General features: G+C 32.0%; 1 protein-coding gene across 3 annotated transcripts in view; it reads right to left on the bottom strand.

The window, feature by feature from the left end:
* The window catches only part of VPS13C (vacuolar protein sorting 13 homolog C), a 169969-nt gene that overhangs the window by 51819 nt on the left and 101507 nt on the right, over positions 1-16643 (bottom strand). For all 3 annotated transcript variants that reach the window (XM_081288661.1, XM_081288662.1, XM_081288663.1), the window contains 14 exons: positions 15378-15547; positions 13700-13947; positions 12319-12548; positions 11015-11107; positions 9885-10250; positions 9380-9466; positions 7923-8072; positions 7495-7759; positions 6931-7091; positions 5874-5995; positions 4877-5171; positions 3296-3685; positions 1693-1797; positions 829-993 (listed from right to left, as the gene is read on the bottom strand). In XM_081288661.1, coding sequence (XP_081144787.1) covers positions 829-993; positions 1693-1797; positions 3296-3685; positions 4877-5171; positions 5874-5995; positions 6931-7091; positions 7495-7759; positions 7923-8072; positions 9380-9466; positions 9885-10250; positions 11015-11107; positions 12319-12548; positions 13700-13947; positions 15378-15547 — 2847 coding nt within the window. The remainder of the gene's footprint in view (positions 1-828; positions 994-1692; positions 1798-3295; positions 3686-4876; positions 5172-5873; positions 5996-6930; positions 7092-7494; positions 7760-7922; positions 8073-9379; positions 9467-9884; positions 10251-11014; positions 11108-12318; positions 12549-13699; positions 13948-15377; positions 15548-16643) is intronic.

The following is a 16643-nucleotide window of genomic DNA, read 5'->3' as shown; positions in this document are numbered from 1 at the left end:
TAAATCATTTTTACTGAAATAAGAATCCTTCCTTTTGAGTCTTTTGCTAAATACTTTTAAAAATAATTTCAGAATATTTTTTGAGCAGTACTAAAAATGAACTTCAGCTATCCTGAAGGTCAGTTGGTTTGACTGAAAACTGGGTCAAAGTCAAGGACTACTGCTCATCTTTGCAGTAGTACCCTCTTCCCTCACTTTACCCCTCATTCTTTTCACCTCATTAAATATTACTGAGCCTGCAAAGTTCAGTTCAAATCCCAACTGTTCCACAAAGCTCAACCTTTTGATATAGACCACGAATGCCCATCAATTCAATTATCAATGACCTTGTTGATCCTGGAAAAGTGTTAACCTGATTTCTTTTCTGTAAAGTGAGAGAGCTGAATTGCAAGAAAATTCCATCTTCCCTCCTCAGAAATTCTATAACCACTTATAACTTTGTTTATACTATATTTCTCTCCATTTGTTAATTGATATACAGCTTAATCCTTGCCTATAACATTATAGTTTGAGTACAGAGACATCATCTTGACAACTGAGACTATATAGAGTATATTATCTCTGTGTACTTTTCACAATACATAGCAATGGTTTATATAAGGACTAGAGAAGGACAATTAATCATTTAGATTGAGATATGGGCAAATATCAACAATTATCCTCTTTTTTAAAAAACACATACATATAATATAAAAATCTTTTAAAGCTGGCCATCATATTTTAACACATAAATATGACAGAGCGAATATGACAAAGAGATACACAAAATCCTTATTTACATGTCAATACTGATTTCTATACTGTAGGAATATGTAAAGGAAGACTTACCTCTGAAGAAGCAATATAGTTCCATTTATTAGTTGGTATTGAGCCATCAGATGCAATTTCACCAACTTCTAGTTCTAATGATGACTTGTTTGTAATGGTACAAAAGGGAGTCAGAGTAACTATTCGTGAAAGATTAAAACTGCTCATTTTGATGCTAACACCAACCTGTGAGAAGGAAACAAGTTTATTTCCCAATATTTTATGCAATCTCTAAAACCTACACATATTCCTTCATTCACACACTGATTCTTAAAATATTTTAAAATAAGAATTCTTACATTAAGTAATGAACATAAGCTATGAACATAAGATACTGAGTATCTTCTCACTAAAAAGAAAATTTTTTGTTCCCTAATATGACTCTATCAGAAACCAATTCAAGAACTTCAATCAGGAATTTAATGACACCTTGCAAGGACAGATTTAAAGTGTCCTCTGTTATTTATTAGACTCTTTAAATATTCCAAACACAGACTGATTTATAATTAGTGGAGAGGCTCAAGTTTTGTGGCTTTATTATCTGTCATAAAATAAATAAAATAAAAATTTTGAAGTAGTCATAAAACAGTTCAGTTGGTATCCAATTATTCAAATTTAGGCTTGGCAGGGACTGTACAGAATGAAGATTCTACCATGCCATCAATATTTACCAAACTACTCACTTGGGTAGATTCAACCCACTGTATTAATCTGTGACAAATTCCACTTCTGCTTTATTAACAGTGATGGAAGAAACTGGTAAGAGAGACCTCTCCACATAATACTTTCAATTCTGATATCTGTACTCTTTAGGACCTAAGCTGTTTAACTGAATTGTGGGAATGGTGAATGGAGTCCAGGGTAAATAGGCAAGTCGACTCTTACCAGGTATTCCATATTGTTGGCAGGACACTTCACACACCCATAACTTCCCACTGTATCCAATGAGAAACTATTGGACCAAGAACTAGTTGAAATTTTTAACTGAACCTGTAACAGAGAATAAAATCATCATACAAAAAACCTGAAAAATGATATTCATTTGATTTGATGGAAAGAACTACAAGAAATTTCTTCAGTATCATAGGACACAAAAATACAATGATAGCCATACTGCAAATGAATAACAGAACCACAGAAAACACTATGGGATGACAACCACAGCACAGCTCTGATTTTCCCATTTACCAAAGCAATGAGTATAGTGAACTGAAGAGACTTTGTTTTTTTTTTTTTGAAGTTGTAATGCAAAATGATATGTTCCAGTGTTAGATTTATTATATAGAGTTAACAGATTCTTAACAGTTTGAGAACTCTGAGAATTCATCTTTAATACTATTCAGCAGGCACTAAATGAAAGGTATTGTGAAAGTAAGAATGGGAGAAAGGAGGACCCAGTTCCTGTCTTCAATGAGCAACTGGACCAAACAGAGAACAAGAAATACACACTAGTAATTATGATGCAAGACTCAATGTGACAAGAGCCATACAAAAGGTACAAAATGCTATCAAGGAGAAGATAATGACGCTAGGATTTAGAAAATGTCTTACAGAAGAAGACATACCTGTGCACCAGATTTAGTCTCACCCATATCTACCCAACTAGATTATTAAAAAAAAAAAAAAAACTGAGGATAACCAGAGGCCAGACACATAAACAGATAAGCACCACTCCAAAACAGTGGATCTCAAAGTGGTCCTCAGACCAGCAGCATCAGCATCACCAAAGTATTTATTAAGGATGTGGTTGGTCTCTCAGGCCCTACTCAGAAAGACTGAATCAAACTCACTTTTGGGGACATAATTCAGTAAATAGCTTTAAAAGCCCATTATAATGTACACTGAAATTTGAGAACTATTCTGAGAGAACATGAGTGGTATGTCCAGATTTATTTAAAATAGTCAGAAAATCTTCACACATATCAGGCCTAAACAGAATGCCAAAGGTCAAACTATAGATAACCAGGAAAGATGAGGGAAACAGGAAAAGGGTAGGGGAAGAGGCTGTCTAGGCAGAAGGTGAGGCATATGCAAAAGCCTAGAAGTGAGCACATGGGAAAGTAAAGAAGGCAGATGTGCATCTGAAGAGGAAAGAAGGGACCAGGACATAAAAGATCAGGCTCAAGCTTTAGGCTTCTCTTCCCTAGCTTAATGCTTTGACCACCGAAGACTCAGCTAATATAAGTAAATTCAGTCATCGTATCTTTAGAAATGCCTTATCACCAGGAAAGTATATGAAATAAAACTATTTTATCTGTCATGAATTTAAGAACAGAAGTAATGCTACAGATAGGAGAGAAAGAGCAACTGAGTCTTAGCAAACTGCTGTTGTTCCTGCCATCCCACTTGATTTTGTACTCCTTAAAGTCCCACTGGACTTAATTCATACCAATGGTACTTAAATAAACAGGGAAGCATAGTGTCAGGTTCCCAAGTTTCTAGAGAAGAGATTCTCCTATTTAAACTTGCTTTATGAACAGAAACATACCTTGTTTTTACTAAAAATGTTCTTCTTCTTAAAAGAGAATAAAATAATGTCCCTAAAATCAGCTGGATGTTTCACGTGAATATCTTCTGAACGATACTGAAGAACACGAGAAGTCTTGTTGATCAACCAATAGGGACTAAACACAGAGAGCACCAATCGGCTGCCAATTCGCCTGACATGTATGGACAGATCGACTGTCATCACATCTGTGGAGTCGGAAGAAAAGCACACAACAAAGAATTCGGGAAGTGTATCACATATGCGGAAATGTCCATTCCAGTTTTTGCCCAGGTATTTCACCAGGACTAATTCCATGATCTCTCCACTGATTCGTGAATGTAAAACATCAGCAGTACTGCCTTCTGTTAGTTCATGAGTTTCTGCTGTTCCCTAAAAATAAACACACAAAAAAATTTGCTCAGCAATTTTTGAAACTTTTGAAATAGCAAAATCCATGTTTTACACAAATGCTAAATTAACTACCAACTCTTCAAACAAGAACCTTGTTCAAATATTATGACAACCCAGTAATCATTAAGGACAAAAAAGAAAACACTATGCCATAGCCACAAGCAGCACTGTCTTTTGGCCATTAATAGGCAAACAATCATAAGTTTTGATAAAATATTCATATCTATGTCAAGAATCCTGGGCTAGATTCAGAAATCCTGGCTATTGTCCACCAGAGCTACATCATTAAATAAGCCACTTAAGTGCCTGGGCTTCAGTTTCATCCTCTATTTAAATATCACACCTGATGGTTCCATAAGGATGGAATATGGAAAGTGATATTGAACTACTCTGACAAATTATCTATGGTGTAATTTTTTCAAAATAAATAATAGCAAAATATAAATCAGGGTTTCTTACTAAAACTGTCTTTTGTATAAATACTATTTAGTTCATTTAATTAATTTTTGTCTGCACAACTCAGGAATAGCTCATTGTTAGATTAAAAAAAAAATTGAGGTTCCATACACTATGACTTTAAAATATCATAGCATGTACAAATTCGAAAGTATTTATCATACCCCACTACTAGGGAAAATATTTCTTATTATTTAAGGCAGTAATTATTTTTGTTTTCATTAGAACTGTAGAACAAATAATCATAATATTAACTCTTTTAAATAAAAACTTTAAGATGAAGTATTTTCTCATTGACTTTTTCACCCCTTTAGATAATAAAATTTTACTTAATGAATAAAAAGATGACTATGGTTCTGACAGATGTAGTAAGGACAAGTATTAGGGATTGAGGAACTAAAGTGCCTAGGTTTAAATCCTGGCTCAAATACTAAGTGGATATGGGTTGGTGGGCCAATCATTTAACCTCTCTGTAACTCAGTTTCCTCATCAGTATCTACTACAAAAAGTTACTGTAAAGACTGAACATGCCAATACATGTAAAGTACACAATACAGCTCCTGACATATGAATGCTATGCTGCTTTTTGCTATCATTAATATTATTAAAGCATTATCAACTATGCTATATAAAACACGGACTTCAACTAAAATTGCTATAAAACAAAACTAGAGTTCATTTTATACAATAATAAAAGCTAAACAAGAAATATACCTCAAGTAAATATCTTAAAGAATAGGGGAGAAGATTCCGCAGAGTGAGAGGAGGGTAAAGATGAATAATGTAAGCTGGATCCCAATCTTCCCCATGTGTGCTGATATAGCTTAATTCATCAGGCACAGCAACTGTATTCACTATGAGAGGCAGGAAGTTGACTTCCACTGATGGACACTGCAACCTGCATCTTACTTCCCTGCTTCTGTGAAGTTCTTCTTTCCAGGAAATATAAGTGGTAGATTCTTTGTACTGATGCTCTAAGATTCCAGCTGGTTGAATAAACAATTGACATCTGCAGAAAAAGAAACCAGGGAAGAAAAAGTTTTGATTGAGATATAAGAAAAATAATCTCATTAAATCTTCTTGATTACTCTACAAAATAGGTACTATTATTCTTCTCTTTACAGGTTAGGAAGTCTTAGCTAAGAAAGGTTGGGAAACTTGCCCACAGTCACACGTCTAACTCACAGAGGAACTTTCTGGGAAAAAGCACTCTGTAAACAAGGGCAATGTAAAATTTTTTTCATTTCAAATACAAAGGCAGTCAGATAAATATAGATCTCAGATAATTCTAAAACATCAAATATATATAAAAAGAAGGCATTTCATCTTGCAAGTTCATTAATAATATAAACTGTCTTAAACCTAAAACTGCTTTTATAGCTCTTACATTATAAAAATATAAGGTTATTTTTTTCCAGAAAAAAGATGCCTAGCCAGTCACAATGGTGTATGCTTGTAATCCCAGAGACTCTGGAGGGTAAGGAGGATTATCACAAGGTCAAGGCCAGACTCAGCAATTTAGTGAGACTCTGCCCCACAATAAAAAAAGAAATAAAAAGGACTGGGGATGTATTTCAGTGGTAAAGCACCTCTGGGTTTAATAACCCATACCAAAAACCAAAAACCAAAACAAAACAAAACAAAAAAACATAAAATTCAAAATATATATTATAAAGTTTTTAAAGCTTTATATATTCAATGAAATATCTACCTATATGAATTTAAAGGAACATGGAACTCCTCTTCAGGTCTGGCTATTCCAATGCGCTCCAATAGCTTAATATTCTTGACAAATTTATAGATGATAAATGCAATAGAGAAATGGTTTTTAATCTGTTAGACAAAAGGACATACAATAGTTTAAAAAGGATAAACAAATTAAAAAGCTGCACATAATGACTTTTAGGTCTAGAAGTTTTCAAACCCAATATTGGAATTTTCATTGGTAATTGAAAATTTTAAGATAGATAAGTGCAATTTATGTATATTAAACTTGAGATCTAAATAAAAATTAAGATATTCACATACTCCTATAATTACATGCTTATGTTTATTTTAGTTTATCATACTATCTTTCAAATATGCATTGCTCTTTGACAATTTCAGTCACATTTTCTCCATTACAACCATTTATGTATGCATCATATGACTAAACTAAATAGAAGAGCAAAAGCTATTTGAGAAGTACAGTATAAGTCTATTCTTGACTACAGTATATTTGCTGGAATCAATAATAAAGAGAGATTAATTGCCAAAATTTGAAATCTTTTCAATTTTTATCTGATGTTATAGAAATGAAGAAATGTCCTTTTGCTGATCATATATTGATCAGATTCCAAAATCTATAATAATGTGCAAAAGAAGAAAAATGTTTAATAAAGCCTTAAAAGTAGAAAATATTTATAGATTAAAATGCTAAATTCTTTTCAGGAAAGTAGATAATTCCAATATTTCTTCATATGCACTTGAAAAATGTGATTCCAAATATTGTACAAAGAGAATGAACTATTATCCTATTCTACAACTAACGATAATTACAATATTCCTCAGTTCTGAATTTTTAAAAGAATACAAAACAATTTCATTAATTTAAAAGCAGGAGATAACAAATGTATCAGACATTTAAAATAAAGAATAATACAAAATCAAGTTATAGAGTAGGAGCCTTTTCAGTGCACTATAATGAAGTTCTACTATATATTCTTCTATTTGGCTAAACAATATTTTCTGCTTTAGAGAAAGTGACACAATTCACTCTAAAGCATTACCTGCAGGGGAGAACGCAGGGTAATTACTTTATTCCCTTCAGTTGCATCAATCTGTACCAAGACTGAATCAGAATGACTGGCATTGGGATTCCGTACATTGTACAATCGCCGTCCAGGTCTGGCAACAGGGATGTTTCCAACTTCTGTGTATCCATGCGGTACTAAGAGCATAAGTGAAAATAAGTCCAAATATTTACTCATTAATAATCATCAGCACCTCAAAATAATGATGAATATTTTATAGAATTTGAGAAAGTAGTAATTACTGTCAATATTTTAGGACTTCGGAATATCATTATTTTCTCTCATTGAAATCTTATTCTTTTTGAAGCATACTATAAGTTGTATTACTAAAGAACATTGAAATAATCTAGTTTTGCAAAGTATTTCTTGAGTTGAATCTTTTTCAAGTTTAGAAGAAAATAAGACATTAGTTTATTAATTATTTACTCTAAGCCTTTAGAAACGTTGTCTCCCAAGATATCTGCTGCAAAATGTTTCTTCATCTCTTATCAAAAATAAGCCCACAGCAATTCCTAAGACACTCTTAAATAACTAGCATACCAAAGGTCAGTGTGAAGAAGGAGCTTTCTTGACGGTTGAGTACACACACTTTCCCTTGATGTAAAGGTTCCATGCTGGCATATTCCAGCTCCAAGTTTTGACCAGCATCCACATCATAAATGCCACTTTTCTCAGGGGGGCCCATCACTCTGAGATTACGATTTGGTTGCACCTTAATGGGAACACCTACAGCATTTTTTACCATAAAAGGAGCCCTGTCTTTTAAGGAGTAGTCAAAAGTAGAAGCAGCACCCTGTGAAAAACCCTGAAAAGGAATAAATCATCATCATTTTTACAATATGTATATTTCTTTCAAACATTTTACCACTACTACACATTTTTTAACTAATTTTGATGACAAAAAAATATCCATACATGTTTCATTCTCAAATTCTATTTAATATATTCCAAACAAGAATCAAACATACTTTTGCTAAATTGTTGAAAACACTAAGACAACTTTTGGATATTGTTATATTCATTGTATCTCCTGAAGAAATATGAATTGCCATTTGTGGCTCAGGAATAAAATCATCTCCTGGCATCAAACTTTTATCCTGTATTGGGTTCTTCTTTACCTATAATTAAACAACATAACAAATTTAAGTTATCAGTCAATAATAAAATTAAAATATAGTATTAAATTCTTCTAAATTGGTTGCTTTACATTAAGGCTTTTCAAGTATCATTTTTCAAAAATATTCAGAGCTTCCCACTGACTTAGTGCAGATGAAAAATCTTTCTTTCAGTGCATAATCCATGGGAAGATGCTTTTTAGAACCATAACATGAAACACTCAAAGTCAGCTACTAGACTTGCCTCCTGTGGATCTCCCAGAGTACAACTAATTACTTAGTGTGGCCTAAGTGATGATTATGAGTCGATTAGCAACCTAAGACAGCCCCAAAGTCTACATTAGTCCTTATATGGTGGTATCATCTGGAAATAAGTTTTTTCCTTCTGTTTTCTACAATTAACACATATACAAAAGTAATACTAGCTTTCAACCAGCCATCAGATTCAATCTGTTGCAGTATCACAATCATGTTTTTATTCTAATAACATTTCAAAAAGCTGTAAAACATTCTTTGTTAGCCTCTTTACATCAGAGAGACAAATACCACTTCTACTTCATTCAAAGAAAACTGGGATCACAAGTTAAGTGAGTTCTCAACTTTAAGAAAAGAACTGGCTATGCCAGTTTCAGTGCACAACTCCTCAGTCAGGAGGCTTCCTAGGGAGGTATGCATTGACAATTTATTCAGAGTATATAACACCTTCCCGTTATTCTAGAAAAATGTGCTTTGGTATATAGGCTTCTGAAGTGCTCTCAAGTAATACCATAAATAAGTAACACAAAAGACTTGTTCATAAATAATAATAAAATCTCTCTCCACTTTTTTGGTCTGTCTCTTAAAAATCACTGAATATCTCAAAGAGCTTCTAAATTTATCTGAATTACATCTACCTATATCCACACTATTCAAAATGAAAATATAGGATTTTAATGCACATTTGAAAATGTTATATTTAAGTTATTTAATGAAAAATAACTATATACAATATACAAGTAGTGAGAAATGGGGCATTTACAAATCTCTTCAGCACCTGCCTTAAGAGATGAACTCTGATTTCTATTGTACTCAATCTGGCTCAATATTGTATTCAAGAAGTCCCTTGGAAACTCCATAGTTCATTCATGAGAGAATGAAGACAAAAATGATATGTTATGCCTGAGTATTACCATGAAAAGAGTTTTAATCACATGGAAGCCTTGAAATGGCTTCAAGGATCCTGGACTCCATCTTTCGAATCCCTGAACTAAAAAATATTAATAAATATACAGAGTGTCACTCTATACAAAAATATTTTATGGTTTCCTTACATTAACCTTTAAATTCCATTGTCGCTTCTCCTCCACTCTCTCAATCAGTGGCTCCCACACAGCATGGATTTCATTGTAATAGTGAACCTGAAAAGTCAGAATTATAAGTTAGTCTTTCAACTTTAATTATATAACTCTGTAACCAGCATAGAAAAAAAAATGTCAAAAACCATTTATAAACCCCACTGAAAGATACAAAAAGTGTCAAGTGTATTTCCCTTTATTCTTTCTTTATTGTCTTAAACAAATTATTTAGCCAAAGATTTCTTAAAATCAATTCTCACAATACAATTATACATCAATTTATACAAATTAAATGTTAAAATATATTATCTATTCATATATGTATTTGTTGTTACCATGCATAAACAAAAAATATATTATCTATTCATATGTATTTGTTGTTACCATGCATAAACAATAGCAACAAAAAATCTCATCTCTTGATTCTACAATTGTACTTTTAAAAAGTTGGCTCTGAAGGTTCTAAATGATGTATCCATACCTGTAGTGTCATGTCAGCTGCAGCAGCCATCAGAGAAGTCCAATTTTTAATACTGCCTGAAAACTTAGACTCTGCCAGTAATAAAGGTACTGTTCGATGCCCAAGGCCACATTCTAAGGTAATCTGAACTGATTCCACAGTAATAGCACAATTTTCCTCTATCCGTGGTTGTTCACTGTCTCTGAAATTTTCTGTTAATTCTGTTGCGAAGTCAACACCAAGAAACCAAGAGTTATAATCACTAATAGATCTGACATCCCAAAGATTTTCCATTTCCTTAGATATGTCTTTAGATTCATCTTCTTTTGCCTTTGGAGACATAGCAGCCATGATTGTCATCACAGTATTAAGAATTATGGGTGAGATCTTTATAAAGGAAAGCAGAAAAACATTTAGAACAGATTCTTTCCCAGATAAGAAGAATTAATACATATATGATAGAGCATTAAAAATTAATTAAAATTTTAAATACATTAAGTTCACAGCTAGAGAAAACATATTATTGGCATCAACTATCTAATTTTTGCATCCTTTGAAAAGAAAGAAAAATGGATTTCAGAAAACATTCTGAATTTCCATTTGTAACTGGGCACAAAGTCATATTTAAAGAATCTGAATGCCACTGAAGAATAGGGAATTTTTTCAATCCTTTAAATTAAAAAAGCAAAATCTAAGAAGTTATTTCTAGCACACACCTGTCATTACAAATAATTTGTAAGTCAAATAAAGCATTTAATCACTCACTTATTAAACTGATTCAAATTTCACATCAAATAAAAGTCTAAAAGTAATTTATTTCAAATGAAGTAATGGCAACCTCATCTCACCACCCTTCCTTCCCTCTTTTTCTCCCCATTTCTCCTCTCCCCTCCACATGCATGCAAATATAATTGAGAAAACCACTCTGATCTTTAAAAAATATTAAAAAGTATCCTTTCAAAGGAAATCAAAATAAACATTTACATTAAAGAAAATGTCTTTTAATGTTAGAGGTCTTTGATTTTTCAAGATGACTAACATAATGCTGTAGTGTTAAGAGACATCAAAAGATACCATTTTAAGTAACTGCAAATATACAACATTGTTAGAAAAATAAGAATTTACACCCAAAGAACATGATAGGTACTAACCTTAATTATAAATTCTTTAACCATAATGTTTATGTTTTGTTTTCCTGAGGCCCATGTACATTTTTCCATAAATAATGAGCAGGGCTGTAAGACCTAGAAACAAATAAATGAAATTCACACTTCCTTAGTAACAGTTTCAGTAAATGTGTAACAGACCCTTATGAGAGCTACCTCTTACTCAAGCTTACTATTAAAAGCAAAAAAGGAAATCAAATTAACTAAGAACTTTGTAGGAGGGCTTCTGTGAACTATGACAAATCTATGAACATTGTTAAAGAACATTTAACAGTTCTCATAACTTTTTTCATTCTAAATTGTTAAGTAACAATGCAACTTATTATTAGAAGTTTAAAATGTTTCCTTTTGCTAAAATATTTTCATTGAGACCCTCTGTAAAATATATTTTTGAGATATCTATAAAAATGAACTAATAACTGTAGTAAGGTAGATAAATGACCATTTTCAGATAATTAACAATTTAGTCTTGAATACCACCAAAAGTCCTTATTAGAATGAATCTCAAATCTTCGAAACTGATTAAAATGATGAAGTCTATATTCTTATTTACAATTAAAGAAATAAAATAATTTTGCCCCAAACTAAATGGGGTAATTACTATGGCATAATAATTTTGAAAAAATTAGGATGAGCTTTCAATAAAGTGATTACTATAAGCCTTCTGTGATATATCAAAAGATGATCTGTCAAAGAACATTTCATGATAAAGTATAGATGAAGCCTAGAACTATATTTTTATGCAAATCTCTCAGCCCACAAATTTTTAAAAATTTAAACTAACACTGCCAATGAGTCAAATAACAGTGGTCCTTTTATCATAAAAATCATCACTAACATTAAAAAATAATTGGTGTTAAGTGTTAATTAACTAAAATCATATTTTTCAATAATGATATGAAAATAACTGAAATTAACTTTTAATAACAGAAGAATACCATCTATTTTGGTTCTCTGACTCCAAGTAAATTTTTCATTTCAAGATTAAATACTCATTCATTCTCTTATTGGGCATACCACAGCGAACAAAACAATAGCTAAAACAAAAAATACTGATGTGTACTACAATTCAAATACTATTTAATAGAAGATAATATAAAGAAAACTAGTCTGAAGGTAACTCCTACTTTTATTACCAGCAGCTATAATTAAGTTATTTAACATCTTTGGAACTTAGTATCCTTATCTGAAAAACCCCAAGGTTTTAGTAAATAATCTGTAAAGTCCTTAAGAGCTCTCCTACTTAGAATTCTGCCCTTCTCAAAATTATGATCCAAGGCAATTCTTACTGTGGTAATGTTTTTCCCTCTCTTTTCTCTGAGAAAAGGGCAAGCGAGCACTTTCAGGTCTCTCACAGAAGCTTCCATTATTTGCTCAAGTTCAGATGTTGACAGAGAGAGGTTACACTGGAAAGAAGCTGTCAGAGCAGGAGCATCAGCCTTTGTCAGGTTGGCAACAAACACCACTTCCGGATCTGTGATCATGGCCTTTAAAGTTATATTTGGTCTTATAGAATCATCTGAAGAAACAAAAAAGGGAACAAAAATTTTTTAAAGTAAATTTTCACTTATCTACACATCATCTACTAGTTACTAAGTTGTTCTCAATATTCTTAATATGATGGATATGTTGAAGTTAATACTAGTAATTGGTTTATCAACACTAATTATTAAATGATATTATCAAATGCTGATTGTAAAAGAAAACATAATTTGAAACCTGTTTAAAAAAGATCATTCTCACTTTGATATTTGATTTAGTTGGGAATAATGGTGTTTTGAAATTCTTGGGCCAGAATTAAGGTATGTGCCTGTATACACATATGATAATGTATTATGCTATGCTGAAGCAGCAAGGAGGGGAAAACTAGAGAAAGAACTATCAGGGGAAAAAAAGACGCTGGTAAAGCAGTTAAACTGTTGTCATTTGGTTTCATCCCAAACTATATAATCAGTATCATATAATGTATAATATAAATATATTTAATGGGGCTAGAGATGTGGCTCAGTGGTAGAGCACTCATCTAGCACATGCAAGGCCCTGGGTTCGATCTTCAGCACCACATAAAAATAAAATAAAGGTATTGTGTCCAAATTACAACTTAAAAATAAATAAATAAATAAATTTAATATGTAAATAACTACAGAGATATCAAGAATGATTATTACTTAAGAAACATTAAAAGTAAATGGAAAAATAACATTTGACCTTGCCAATAAAAGTTAGTTTTCCAATCTTGTTGGGTGCTGCACTGGAGGAAAAAAATGCCTGATCTTAAATAATTATAAATGAATACAGAAAATCACTGATTTACTTGGTAATGCTAGAATATAAAAAATTACAGAGTTGAAAGTGACTTCAGCATACATCTAGGTCTGACACTGGTAAATTTTCTGACACTTTAAAGTATTAAAAGGTGATAGGGTAGTCATGCTAAGTCTCATTTTATCTTTTCAATTGCTCTTCAATGTGCTACAATTCTTTAAAGTCCAATATATTTCTACTATACCTTGCTCTTCAAAATATTTTCTCACTAAAGCTCTTATGTAGAATATGTTTAAATTTGAAAGTCTAATTTACTTTCTCAAATTCTCTACTACTCTTTCCTTCTGTTTGTAACTTTTGTTAAAAAGCACAAGTAGTCATCTCTAACAGGTAAATTCTGCTAACCTTTCTCTATCTTGACTTTTCCTGCGGCAGTCTGTCTTGGTGGAATCTGTATTTCTTTTGCCATGTTTTCAGGATTCTGCGGCATGGCTTTGATAAAGAAATCTGCCACAGTCATCAGAAACTCCACACTGGCACATACATATAGCTTGTCAAGAACAGCTTCAATTTGACTTCCATTTTTGTCTTGTTTGTAACTTATATCAATCATAGAACTGTTGTTATCTTGGTCATTCTTTTTGTCTATCATCCTGAAACAAACAAACAAACACCATTCATTATTTTAGTTCTGCTGAAATAAAAAAGATGAAAGTTTTCCTATACATTTTAATGATCTTTCTTTCACCTTTCAGTTTATAATCTGAATAGAAAACAGGACAGTGTTAACTGGTATGTAATTACCTAATCAGCAACCAAGACATGGTCTCCTAATCCCCAAAGTAAGATTTATGTGATTAAGCAATAACAGAATATTTTAATTAGAATGCAATATTAGAAACACCAATGATTGGGGCTGGGGTTGTGGCTCAGAGGTACAGCGTTTGCCTCCCGCACATGGGAGGCTCTGGGTTCCATCCTCAGCACCACATAAAAATAAATGAATAAAATAAAGATATTGTGTCCAATTAAAAAATAAATATTAAAAAAATAAACAGCAATGATTGCTGGAAACAAATTTAGGCAATTAACAAAACATATCAATGTGGTTCATAAAATTTATAAGACAACCTCTATTTTATTAAATAAAATCTTGCTAAAGGAATTTATTTCCAAAGATTATCCTATGCACTTTGATTTGAAAGTATTCACTGAAACTCAAATCAGCAAGTGTTTATTAAGTGTCTTCACAAATAGTTCTTACACATCTTCACATGGTCTAGGAATACCAGACTACCAAACAGATGGTGGCATTTATCAACCTTACCTACAGAGTTGTGGACTGCTAGATATGAAATTTAAAAACTAGAAAAGCTGTGTGCATAAAAGCACTCTTTCTTCATTTATTAATTTCTCAGAAAAATAAAGAACTCAGAACTATCCAGTATGCATTCAGTGAAGTCCAAGTTTAGTAACACAGGTTTTTTTCCGTTAAAAAAAAAAATCAAGTACAAAGTATTATGTGTCACATTAGAGAAAGGAATACAAATATAATTAGACTATTGTAGTCAGATATTTTTCCTCTTTATAGTAGGTTGATCTATGTTAAACTTTCAAAAACTACGTTGATAATGTTATCATGCTAGGGATTCAATTCCTATTAAAAGTAAAACAAAATTTGCAGAATTGTTTTGAAAGACACAGGCAAAAAAAAAATATATATATATATATATATATATATATATATATATCCATAGCTTTAAGACTGCCTATAGGAGAAAATTTGGGAAAATATATTACCAACATATCACTCATATGGATTTAACAATTAAAATTCATATTCTCTTAGTCTTCATTTTCAAGATGGTACTCCATTTTACTAATAAACTTCCCTTTCATTTAAACTAAATTAAATCAAATCTAAAGCTAAATCTGATATTAGCACTACTTCTTAATGCAATTCAAATCACAAAGTATGACCAGAAGACAGAGATCTCTTTTGATGATCCCACGCCCAAATGCCTGGTAACAATACCAAATGCAAAGTCAACCTTAATGTACAGCAAATTCAGGACTGACAAACCTTGATGTTGCTCTCTCAATGCCTTCTCTGAGATCATCAAGGGTGCATGTCTTAAGTTTAAGGCTGACATTCACTGAACCATCCTTGAACATCTTCCCTGCAGAGGCCATCAGATACAGTCTGAGCTCACCAAGACGGAAACTGTCATTATGAAATGCGAGTTTGGATTCCTGTGGTGTATTTTTCAAGCAAAAAAATAAATTATCTTTAAATATTACATACTTATTTTTAAACATATTTCTTAATTCAGAGCCTAAAAACAAATAAATTTTACAGATTTTTAAAAGTATTAGTGCTGGAACACACAAATGGATCCAAGAATAATATGCATGTTTACGAATATAGACATGTATACAAGTAAATACATGTATGTATGTACTGACATTCAACAATGGTTAATATATAAAATTAACTTGATACACAGTCTGATGCAAATAAAAATAACCATGAAACATTTGTGTCAGTTAATCACATGATCTACTAAATATTTAAAGAGCTCTTTTATTTAAAAAAAAAAAAAAGTGATAAGAACTATGGAGTTTATGAGAAAGGACCAGGTTGATAGGTGATCTCCATGAGCTTACAGATTAAAGAAACATCACAAAAACACAACTGTAAATTGTGAATGATAAAATACCTTGTGATAAATAGTAATTTTATTATTATTTATATCTTTCCACATTTCAATATTATCAAATATTGGATATTAATTCCAAATTTATTCAATATTAAGTGACTAGGTAAAGAATATATATAATGAAAACTAAAAAGTCAAATAGATCATTATGGGATAGGAAAAATTCATGGAGAAAGTGAGAACTTCACTGCACATTGGCAGCTAAATGGGATTAAACAGCTAAGAGGGTAGAAGACATTCTACATTGGGTAAAAACAGTTGATGTTTCAAGATGCGTTTCAGGGCACCAAGTAGAGTGATTAGGCTTGAACATTCCAATTAAAGGATGCTAGGGAATGAAATTAGAAAGAAAAACAGAGGCCTAATTAAGATCTCAAATCTCACAATAAAGATTTAAACTTTTATTTATAAGAAAAGGGGTCTCAGTTCTTACTCCACCATAACACAAAAGTCTAAGTACTCTAAGAAAAACGAGATTTCATAAAGAACAGATCCCATCTAAGAAACCAAAAGCAAAAATACTTCATGGAAGTAAAGGACAGTCACAGCTTCTCAGTTGGGTCCATGGCCTTGGTGAGAGGTATGCTGGTGATGTGCAATCCTTGGCACACTGGTTACTCTACACCTTC

Source organism: Spermophilus citellus (genome assembly GCF_964194105.1).
Source record: "Spermophilus citellus genome assembly, chromosome: 4".
Lineage (NCBI taxonomy): Eukaryota > Metazoa > Chordata > Mammalia > Rodentia > Sciuridae > Spermophilus > Spermophilus citellus.
This window is presented reverse-complemented; position numbering and strand designations above follow the sequence as displayed.